This window comes from Eremomyces bilateralis, assembly GCF_010015585.1.
Source record: "Eremomyces bilateralis CBS 781.70 unplaced genomic scaffold P152scaffold_11, whole genome shotgun sequence".
Classification (NCBI taxonomy): domain Eukaryota; kingdom Fungi; phylum Ascomycota; class Dothideomycetes; order Eremomycetales; family Eremomycetaceae; genus Eremomyces; species Eremomyces bilateralis.
Genome location: NW_022985077.1, coordinates 442,309 through 453,227, shown reverse-complemented (window position 1 = coordinate 453,227; position 10,919 = coordinate 442,309). Strand labels below are relative to the sequence as shown.

At 50.8% G+C, this 10,919-nt stretch overlaps 5 protein-coding genes across 5 annotated transcripts; 2 read left to right on the top strand and 3 right to left on the bottom strand.

Annotated features, from left to right (window-relative positions):
* Positions 1–2,514: 2,514 nt before the first annotated feature.
* Positions 2,515–4,148, top strand: P152DRAFT_458991 (arginine biosynthesis ArgJ). The gene has a single exon (XM_033679589.1). It carries the CDS (start codon positions 2,980–2,982, stop codon positions 4,006–4,008), a length of 1,029 nt encoding a protein of 342 aa, XP_033533668.1. The 5' UTR covers positions 2,515–2,979; the 3' UTR covers positions 4,009–4,148.
* Positions 4,070–5,594, bottom strand: P152DRAFT_42715 (uncharacterized protein). Its single transcript, XM_033677291.1, has 3 exons — positions 4,779–5,594; positions 4,290–4,725; positions 4,070–4,243 (listed from the first exon to the last, which is right to left on the bottom strand). The coding sequence occupies exons 1-3, from the start codon at positions 5,301–5,303 to the stop codon at positions 4,128–4,130; spliced, it is 1,077 nt and encodes a 358-aa protein (XP_033533667.1). The 5' UTR covers positions 5,304–5,594; the 3' UTR covers positions 4,070–4,127.
* Positions 5,595–5,767: 173 nt separating this feature from the next.
* Positions 5,768–6,817, bottom strand: P152DRAFT_458990 (ribosomal protein S10). The gene has a single exon (XM_033679588.1). It carries the CDS (start codon positions 6,774–6,776, stop codon positions 5,886–5,888), a length of 891 nt encoding a protein of 296 aa, XP_033533666.1. The 5' UTR covers positions 6,777–6,817; the 3' UTR covers positions 5,768–5,885.
* A 641-nt stretch (positions 6,818–7,458) lies between these two features.
* P152DRAFT_398075 (uncharacterized protein) lies at positions 7,459–8,793 on the top strand (the record flags this gene model as incomplete). The annotated part of the gene is made up of 7 exons (XM_033676440.1): positions 7,459–7,660; positions 7,781–7,862; positions 7,916–7,995; positions 8,045–8,109; positions 8,164–8,372; positions 8,422–8,701; positions 8,752–8,793. The coding sequence occupies 7 exons, from the start codon at positions 7,459–7,461 to the stop codon at positions 8,791–8,793; spliced, it is 960 nt and encodes a 319-aa protein (XP_033533665.1).
* P152DRAFT_458987 (uncharacterized protein) lies at positions 8,539–9,625 on the bottom strand. The gene is made up of 2 exons (XM_033679587.1): positions 8,752–9,625; positions 8,539–8,701 (listed from the first exon to the last, which is right to left on the bottom strand). The coding sequence occupies exon 1, from the start codon at positions 9,196–9,198 to the stop codon at positions 8,905–8,907; it is 294 nt and encodes a 97-aa protein (XP_033533664.1). The 5' UTR covers positions 9,199–9,625; the 3' UTR covers positions 8,539–8,701; positions 8,752–8,904.
* Between the last annotated feature and the right edge of the window lie 1,294 nt (positions 9,626–10,919).

The following is a 10,919-nucleotide window of genomic DNA, read 5'->3' as shown; positions in this document are numbered from 1 at the left end:
CACGTACCTGAAGCAACAGCGGAGATAGAGTCCACAAAGTCTCCCACCCGCAACATGCCGACGGAATCCCCTGTCCACCGAGTCAGCGACTCTGTGAGTAGCGAGGGACGCAGTATCCGGTCGGAGCCTGTTGCACGGGGCGAGTCACCACCGTATTTTCCAAGCAAGACCACTTCGGGTCCAAACAAAGGCAAATCAAATGTCTCCTCCAACCGTGATATCCAGTCCATTCCTCCACAAAGAATTTTGAATGTTGTGGCAAGCATACGACCGTTCGATCCCGAGAAGCGCTCTCATAGAGGAGTCCCCTTCCTTAAACACCAGGCGGGCGAGATCTTCGACATCTTCGGCGAACAAGATGACCTTTGGCTGGCACGGAATCAAGATTGCAAGGAGCGTCTTGGCTGGATCTGGCAGAGGAACTGTCTTGTCATTCCATCCCAGGATCCGAACGTCGATGGGGAGAACAGCCCTGAGAGGAATAAGATACCATCACCATCAACACTGTCCAATGACAAAATCAAGGCCGCTTCACAGGGAATTAGGGCAAATAAAGAACTTGGCCCTATTGTGACGGCAGCGGACGAGGAAGAAGAAACCGGAGATGACCGGATGGCGAAACTTGCAGCCATAAGTCGAGACCTAGTACCTGGGTCTCCGTTGGAACGGAGCAACTCAAAAACGGAAGGCTCGTCTAGCACACTATCCCTTCCTATCAAACGACTACCGCCAGTCCCAAAAGGTTCTACTCCAGGCGAAGATCAGGACACTTTTCCTCGCCCCGTACAACAGCGAGATCTAGACGCCCAAAATTCGTGGAGAAATCATGAACAAAACATCTTGACACCATTCCATGAAGAGCACGGCGCGAGGCGTGATATTTGCCGAGTCATCGATGTTGCCGAATTGAAGTCTTCTTGGGTAGAACAAAAGGGTAACGATGCATACTCTTTTTATTGGAGCAACGGCCTTCTCGTTCCTGGGACATCTACCGTGATCGCCAGATCGGGACAACGCATCGCAAGGCACTGCCACCCATCCTTACTTATCGTGAGAGCTACGGGTGCGCGTGCAGCTAGAGTTGCAAGAACCACTGCGTTAAACTTTGCGACTGCGCATCAGGTCATCATCTATCGATCGATCGAAATCGGCTTTGCTCAATATGCCACTGGGTTACAGTGGACGAGCACTGAAACGTTGTATTCTGATCTGGAGCCAGAAAAAACGGAGCGCAGCTTCATTTGGCATAAACAAGAGTACCTTCAGGCTTCGCAGATTGTACTCTCTCGATCCTTCTCTTTGGCCGCCTTTGCGCAGGAGCTCCCAGGGGAAGTCCGATTGACTATCTGGGGATTGCCTACAGAACATATTTGCACACTTGAATTTCAGCCGGCAACAGCGGGTGACTCAAGCAAGGACGTAAAGCTCAAGCTACTCGCATTCTCCGAAAACGATGGCTCCGCTCTTGCTGGGGTATTCCACATTCCAGAAACCGACGAAGATGGCCTTGGGCAAACCCAACTTGCTGTCTGGTTCAACGAGCAACAGAGCGTCGACGCGACAGAATTTGCGACTTCAGGCTGCACTGTTATCAAGCTGGACCCGGACAGCAATGTCAAACAGCTAGAACTATCACCCAAAGGCCATCAAGTGGCAGTCTGCGGGCCATCCTACTCCGGCGTATACAACGTGCCCTCAGGGGATCGGGTATGGCACTGGAACACTTTCATGACATCGTTCAATTTCGCCCCCACCACGGATCTAAGCAATCATATAACCGTTACGAGACCGTATATCAAAATTATTCGAGCGGGCAAGAGAGTTGCAGAATGGCGTATCGACCCCGAGGAGCACATTTCTGCCTCCGCAGTATCGTTCGATGGCAACATTTTCGCGGTAGCCTGGAGACGTGGATGCAAGAACGATTACAATGGGACAGGCTGTCTTCGCGTGTGGATCAAAGGAAAATTCCACGACCCGCGTGATTCTGTCTCTGAACCAATTGTAGCTATGGAATTTGAACCCCATAGCTATAAACTGCTGGTTTGCCTTGCAACTAAACACATGGCGAAAATAGATCTACGGGACCTGAAACCGGGAAAGGTCCGCGCTTCAATCCAAAAGATCTTTTCTTTCTAGAACAGGGGATGCGGAGAGAGGGCACTGGATTGACTCACTCCTTTTCCTTTGAGGTATCATAGGTATTGGAGTGGAGCGATGCAAGGACGAAGGAGTCAAGAGGAGATAGGGGCATGTTGGACAATCTGGATATGCCATACCATCTTTCGTGCGGAGAAAGAGAGCATGATAAGCGTTGTATTCCCCCGAGAACAGGCTTACGAGTAGCAATTCATATTTCCTAATTAAAACTAAGATCGTTTTTGATTCATGAAGAATTGGAAATTTGTTCCTTTGACTACCATTTCCACGAAGCTTTGTCGTCCACCCAGCAACAGGGTCTTCAGCCAATCAGACGCGCATAAACGTCACCTCCACGGTCCACCGAATAAGAGTCACCAGAGTTCGAAATACTTATTTAATACCGCGCAATTCCTCAATTGAAGCTTGAACCTTCAGATCTTTGCGAACATGGCTCGACCAGGTTGCCGCGGCTTCTCCGCTGCCATACAGAAAACCTTTGTCCGATACTATGCTGCACCGGGAGAAGGCAACCTCCCCGCATCAAAGGCGAAATATGTGCCGATATCCGGCACATATCCAAAGGGATTCTACGCAACCGGGCATCATGTGGGAGTTAAGGCCTCAAATACCAGATTTGATGATCTTGCGTTGATCACGTCATCGTCGCCATGTTCTGCCGCGGCGGTATTCACTACCAACAAATTCCAAGCCGCGCCGGTCACGGTGACGAGGGACATGCTGAAGCGCAGAGCCGGAAGTGGCGTAAGAGCTGTGGTGATCAATTCAGGATGCGCGAATGCGGTGACAGGAAGAGGTGGGATTGAGGACGCAACCAAGATGGGAGAGCAGACCGATCAATGTTTCGAGGAGCACGGAAATGACGGGAAAGGCTCGAGGACGGTCGTCATGAGCACCGGCGTCATCGGACAAAGGCTGCCCATACGAAAGATCATCAACTCAATACCAGCCGCTCACTCGAATTTGGGCCAGACGCACGATCACTGGTTGAAAGCTGCCCGCGCCATCTGCACGACGGATACGTTCCCCAAGCTGATCTCCCGTCCCTTTACGCTGCCGTCAAGCCCAGGCAAGACCTATCACCTTGCCGGCATGACCAAAGGTGCCGGCATGATCCACCCTAATATGGCCACCCTTCTTGGAATCCTCTGTACAGACGCTCCGATCACCCCTCCTGCTCTCCAAGCCCTCCTCAGCCAGTCCATCGCGAAGTCTTTCAATAGCATCTCCATCGATGGCGACACGAGCACGAACGATACCGTTGCATTACTCGCTAATGGCGCAGCTGGCGGCTCGACGATCGACCTTCCATCTGAGAGCGCATCGTCCGAATCTCGTGCCAATTTCGACGCTATGCAGACTACCCTTACGAACTTCGCTGCGGATCTCGCGAAACTCGTCGTTCGTGATGGAGAAGGCGCCACGAAGTTCGTCACGATCCGAGTGGTCAATGCGCTAAATGACACGGATGCGCACCTCGTCGCCTCCAGCATCTCGCGTTCGCCACTAGTGAAGACAGCGCTCTACGGCAAAGATGCGAACTGGGGAAGGATCCTCTGCGCGACGGGCTACACGGCCGGGTTAAGCTCGACGGAAGATTCGGTCATCCCGGCTCAGACGAGCGTGAGCTTTGTGCCGACGGACGGAAGCCCGGAGTTGAAGTTGTTGGTGGATGGGGAGCCTGAGAGTGTGGATGAGGCGCGGGCGGCGGAGATTTTGCAGATGGAGGATCTGGAAATTTTGGTGAGGCTGGGGAAGGATGGACAGGGGAGGGATGGTGAGTGCAGGTTTTGGACTTGTGATTTTAGTCATGAGTATGTAACGATCAATGGGGACTATCGTACTTGATTGAGCGAGTTGGGTCTATAGTCCGCGAGGTATGCGGAGTCGAGAGTCTGTTCGTTAATGTCAGCGATTAGAGCCTAGACATGTCTATCGGAATAGGATATATTCTTCATCTAGTCTTGTTAAATGGTTCTAAGCCCCGAGGTATGCCCAGTCCGTGTTCTATCCCAAAGCCTCTCGCATTGAACAATCTCACCCACGTACTCCGCGACCTTCTCCGCAATCGGAATGCCATGCCCTACTTCTAGTCAGCTCTTCCTCTATCACAACCATCCACCACTTACTAATCGAAAACGCATGCGGAATCCCCTTCCCATCCACCTCCATCTTTGGCCTCCACTCCTCCTCCCCTCCATGTTTGCCCCTTCCTCTGATCCGAATCAAATCATCCCTCGTCCGATCCGCCACCCAATGATCATTCTCCCCGAAGTAAAAAAACAACTTTGGCCGCCTCCCCACGGGAGAGGGGTGTGCAGCGCCCCAGATCTCCGCGTCCCATTTGTCGGTGGTGATCTGCTTGACTTCATCCAGGCCCAGATGGAGCGACTGACGGACGCCATGCGGGCTCTTGATGAACGCGGCAGTGATGGTGGTGGAGTCAGGTGGCATGCCTGTAAAAAGCTGGACGAGGGAGGTTGAAAGAGAGGCGGGAAGGAGGGAAGCGAAAAGGGTGAGTATAAGCATAGCTACGGCGGAGGCGTAGTGGAAGCGGGCCAATGCCTGAGGATATTAGTATATGGTGGTGTACGCTGGATAATTGATATCGTCCGTACATTCAATATCGCGCCCCTCTTACTCGATGGTAGATCGGCCACAGTAGGAAACAAACAAATGCCTCCCACTATTCTTGTTTCATCTTCTGCATGGCTACCGGTTTCTGCCAGACGGGATCGATGCCTCCGGATCAGCTCAAGCAAGATATACGCCCCAACGGAATGACCAGCCAAGATAACCTTCGGTTTTTTTCCATCAAGTTGACTTGACGCCTTCCCCGCATGATCTTGGAGACTTTTTTCTGCCAGTTCAATCACCTCGTTGAGGCTGTATGGCGGCTCCTTGCCCTCTATTCTGCTTTTCTCTTGCACCTCAAAGCCATGAAGACTACGGCCTGATATTGTGAATCTCGCATGCTTGTGATGACTTTGTAGCTGTTTATGGAGATGGGACATGAACTTTGTATAATAGGAAATCAAGCCTGGGTTCCCTGAGATGAAGTAGACAAGGTAATGGTCTTCAGAGGTCGGCGACTCTGCAGCGCCATTCACAACCGGCGAATCAAGGTAGATGACGTCGTCCATTGGATGGAGTAATGAAAAGCGAAGAAAATGGGGTTGCTAATGTCTGATGCTATCTGGTGAATAGGAAACGTGTCTAAATAACGGGTGAATATTGTTTCATCAATAGTGCGAGATTATGGCACTTCGAGGTGTGGGTTGATCCGAGTATGGGAGTATCAGCGTTAAAGATAAATACAAAATCGATAACAAATCGAAGCCACCTGTAGCGGTGATTGAAGGTATCTAGGTCTTGTTATGGAATGAATTGTACAAGTTATGATACAATTTGCGCTCCTAACAGGATCTATACAACTGCTCGTACCGTCGCTACCCTACGCATGTTACAAATGTTACAATAAAAGCTGTGAAGGGCGATGCCAATCTCATGCCAATGCATGCTAACCCCGCTCATACCAATCATCCCCAACCAACCCCCATAATAGCTTCTCGAGGTATACCTCTCACTTTTGCATGTCGAACCCCTTCTCGACCTCTGAGTGGCATATCCAGTCGAAAGATCATAGCATATTGTCTCTTAACCATTGATGTTCGCAGATGCCCGCCTCTCCCCGCGCGTCTCGCAGACCAATAGACTGCATAAGATCACTTGCGTCCTTCGATCTCCTCAGTGAGCTCCTTGACCTTCGCCATCACCGCCTCCTGCGATGGTCCTGTTTCCTGGGGTGTTTCGAGAGAGGTGGTCCCAACCTTATCACCGAGCTTCTTCATCGTCGCCTCCAATGCACTGATCTTCTTCTTCAGCTCCGGGACAGCTTTCCGCGCCGCTTCGATGTCTTTTTTCGTCGTCACGATCTGCTTCGGGAGCCGTTCGTCCACAGAATCCGCCCGCTTCTTCAAGCGCGCCTCATCTTTAACGTCCTGTCCAGTTCCCAGCCTCCTCAACTCCTCCCGTTTGAACTGTAGGCTCTGTTTCTGGCGCAGAAGCTTCAAGAGTGTGCCTCCGACGCTCGGATCCGCTTTGATGTTCTTCTCGGCCTGCGCCAATCCCGCCAACCCCTGTTCAATCGTCCTCTCTGCCTCCTCCAGTTTCCTCACCGTCTTCGCCAACTCCACCTGCCGGTCCATACCCTCGGTGAAATCCACCTTCTCATAATCCCATACGTTCGCCTTCATACCGACGCCGTGGAACGCCCGCTCTTGTAGATAATCCAACCACGTCTTCACCACATCCGGATGTCCATCTTGGATCTGAATCAGCCTCCTGACCGTGACCCGCTCGAAATTCTCCTGCGATTTCTTATGCACGAACGGACTTCGAGGGACGGTCCAGCGCTCCGTGATTCGGGGAAGTGGGACGGGTCCTCGTGCGGCCAGATCCAGATAGTAGGCAGCGCGCATGGCGAAGTCGGCAAAGAACTCGAGGTTCCGGACGTTATAGGAGCGGAGTTGGAGGTTGCACGTCGGGATGCCGTATTTCGGGGCTCGTCGGAGAGGGCGGAAGTAGAGAGATTGGAGGTTCTTCGGGATGGGCATTTCTTCGAGGGTTTCCACCGTTTCTTTTTCGAGACCGTCCGGATGAGATATGGGCATCCGAGGCGTTTTGGAGACATTCTCAATAGACGCGGTGGGCCTGGGGTGGTAAGCAGTTGCAATATGCTGCGGTCCGTTGAGCACGTACTGGGCAGCCATTGCTTCAACGGAGGTTGCACCATTATTGCTATTGACAGAGAGACTCGCAAATTGAGCTGTTAATGGACGAGAAAGTTCCCATGGTCGAATCTAGGTGTATTCGTTAGAATGCGCTCTTCGGTACAAGAAACTGGAGCATCGTACTTTGACAGCCCGCGCTGCTCGTATTGAGCAGCGAAAGCACACTGGAGAAGCCATCACGGAAGCAATTGGTACTTCCCCGCAGCTCCTTTACTAATATTTCACCTCCTCTGCAGGAAATCTGGCTGTAATTGAGGCGTGGTTGATCAAACGCGATGATTTTCTTGGAGTTGATGGATCGGAGGGATCTGGATTTAGGTTTAGGCACCAAGGCAGAACAACAATATTATTCAGGCACCAAGATTCCTATCGGCCTGCTCCGGACATACCTATTAATGTAACATACCAGTGATGTAACGTAAAATCAACTGATTGATAGTCGCTTATGGGAATTTTGTATTCCTATTTTTTCTGAAGGCTTATTGATTTCAGTTCTGACCGCACCATGGCAACAGAACCAGAGTCACTGTTCGTTCGTGCGACGGGGACGGCTGCACTTCTGCGAACCCGATTGCCGGAGGCGTTGCATCACCCCAAATTAGCAATCGTGTGCGGCTCCGGGCTGGGTGGGCTTCAGTATACCGTGAACCAGGAGTTGAAGGTGGAGATACCGTATCAAGATGTCCCAGGATTTCCACAGAGTACTGGTAAGTTGCTACAACGCCTTTCAGCCCCTTCGATCATTGGGTCGGCAACAGGCGCCATAACAGATCGTTAAGGGATCATGGAGCTCGTGGCTGTACAGGATACCTGACAGATTGATACAGTTCCTGGGCATGACGGAAAGCTTGTGTTCGGCACTGTAGGCGAATCGAGTACGCCGATCGTTCTACTTGTTGGACGTGCACAGTCAGTTCAATCAGTCAAATGCTGTTATCAGCCGATGCTTATGGACTGATTAGTTTCTACGAAGGCCACGATATGGGGGTGGCAACATATGCTACACGCGTTTGCAAGATCCTTGGCGTTGAGATCATGATAGGTGTGATAAGCCAAGCAAGCACTCATATTTTTCATGCTAATCTCGCTAGTGACCAATGCCGCCGGCGGACTCAATCAGACATACAATGTTGGAGATATAATACTGCTCAATGATGTGAGCAACATATTCATCCATTCTCGCATTGCTCCCGGCTGACCAACTACATAGCACCTGAACATGGCTGGCATTGTTGGTTTCCATCCCCTTCGCGGGTCCAATGCCGAAGACTTCGGTGTTCGCTTCCCTCCAATGTCGGATGCATACGATCTCGAGCTGCGGCGACGAGCACATGCGGCTTGGAAAATCGTCCTGGATCGTACCCCAGGCAATCCACGTCGATTACATGAGGGCGTATATGCCTTCTGTGCGGGGCCAAGGTAAGTAACATATAGCGCCATTCAGCGGCAGTATCCTAACTCCCCACAGCTTCGAAACCCGAGCAGAATGCCGAATGCTTCGCACACTTGGCGCAGACGTTGTCGGCATGTCAACAGTGCCAGAGATCACCGTTGCAAGGCACTCGGGTATCCGGGTGCTCGCATTCAGCCTTGTCACAAACAAGTCTGTTCTTGAGGCAGGCGTTCGCGGTGACGATCCGCAAGTGCAAGGGATGAGGAAGGATGAGCTTGAGGAATTCCTCGGTCGTGGAAAAGCCAACCACGAGGAGGTGCTAGAGACAGGACGGTTCGCTGCTGAAGATATGCAGGTTAGTACGATTTCGCTCGTTGACTGGGAATACAAAACTAACCATAGTAGGCTCTCGTGAAGCAAATCCTGGCTGATATACATAAGCCGTGATATGTTCTCTGCATACCATCGAATTGTAAATAGTGTTTGCCAGGGATATAGGTCCAAGAGAGGTTGAGCATTCGCAACCATGAAAGGCGACTTCATCCCATGAAGAAAAATTCAACGACGCTTGAATTGTTTGGTTCGCTTCGCTCTGAGTGCATTGTAATGCCCCCTCTTCCCACTCATTTTCTTCTCCTGGATTTCGTTGTATTTCCTCTTGAACCGGCCGCCTTCGCGCTCAGCATCGAGGATCTCTTCAACCAGGGTCTTCTTCCGCTCCTTGTTCGTCAACCGAGCACTGAAGAACTCCGTCGGACCTTCGATGATGGTTCCAACTTGCGCGAACTCCGGGGCTTTGGATTTTCCAGTCTCCTTTCGGTAGTGGCGCTTGGGATCAAGGACACTGCGCATCTTAAGAAGCTGAAGGTCTCGCTTGAGTTCGGGAGTCAGGTCGGTTCGTGGGAGATTGAACCACTCAGGACCGGCTGTGGCCTTCTTCGTCTAGCGATTGCAGTCAGCTAAAGTCATCAAGGATAATTTGAAGAAACATCGAAGTATGGCATAAAGAGTCAGAGTAACTATGAAAAGAATTCAAACTTTCATGAGTGCACGGCGAACCCAGAATGGGATCGAGATCATGCGTCAAGATGTTATGGATATTATCCTCATTCAACTGCAGAGATTTAAAGAAAAATGGTTCCACTTACCTCTAACTCTCGCTTCTTCACCATCACCGGATCCTCGACCTTTCGCACTTGGGAAGCGAGCTTCCGTTGCGTCGGGTCAAGCAGCCGTGCAGAGTCTGCTTTGGCAATGCCTCCATCGGTACTGACATACGGTTTCTCGATCGAGCCAGGATTTAGCTTCGGTAACCGGGAGCCTGTTGCATTTGTCGCTCGCTCTGGAAACTTGGCTACAGCCTTTTCTCGGAGTCGCGCTTCGGCTTCCAGCAAAAGCTCGGCAATGCGTTCGTCGTTGAGCTCTTCCTCATCTGAGAAAGAGTCCAAGGACAAAAAATCCTTTTGCAACTCTTCGGGAGCTGCCATAATGTCGTCAAGCTTTGTTGGTCATTTTGGTTGAATGTGTTCCTGAAATGGAAGACGTTGGACGACGAAATTTTTGGAGTTTTGAGTTGTTATTTATTACGCTGCTAGATGCTTAGTGTGATGTATTTTTTATTTTACCTTCCATATACAGTTAGCCTATTTTCCCCTCACGACACGGCTTTGATATGATAATGCTATCCTCACATTTACAAACATCTAGAGGGTCAACGTAAAGTCGAGTAAGGACGTGAGTTTTCTGATTTCTCAATTGTGCTGAGGAGCTCAACATCTGCATCTTAATGCTAGGCGAGCACTGTGAGCGTGCTTGCGGCTCTTCTACCCGTCTATTGCTTCAGTTCCAAGTCGGACTTACAGCAAGGCCACCGCAGATTGGAGCCTTGCAGAGACCAGATGCTGGACCATAAACCAAGGCTTGGCAGCACTCGTCAGATAACTTGATAGTGTTGATTGAAGTAAGCTACTTCATGTTGGGCACGGATGCTTTGCTCGACGTCCTGAACACCCCTATGCCACTCAATGCGTGGAGATGAGGTGTGTTTAATTGCATAGATTTCGTGCTACGCAGGTGGATGCTGCTTCAGTTCCGGTGTTCATCAACTGCCTATTTAAGACGTCGCTTTTGGAAACATTTCATCGAAGAACGCCCCTCGATAATCGTTTGATGAGCAAGGATTTAGAATGACAGAATTTCTTCCAGCTAAAAGATTGATTAAGAGGATTTCGCGTTCGGAGACAAAGACCAAGAAGAACCCAACCGGGGCACACAATGCAGAGCTTGAAAACTCTGTGCTCTGTGTACCATATGCTGCTAGAAAATCTTCGCCGTTCCATTTCGCTCGGATAGTCAAGCCTTCAAACAAGGACTGCCTGGGGTGAAGAGATCACGCCGCCAAGGGTGCTATATCTGTACCCATTTGGAAACTGAAATCGCCATCAGCTTGAATGATTCCCGTCGTGCGAAACCTGTGGCGGAGGATATGGGAAACGGCCCACCTATCTACTTAGGGTGATAGTCAGCCCAGGTCAAGGTCTTCAGTGCTTCGCTTTTGGCATGTTTTCAGTGGC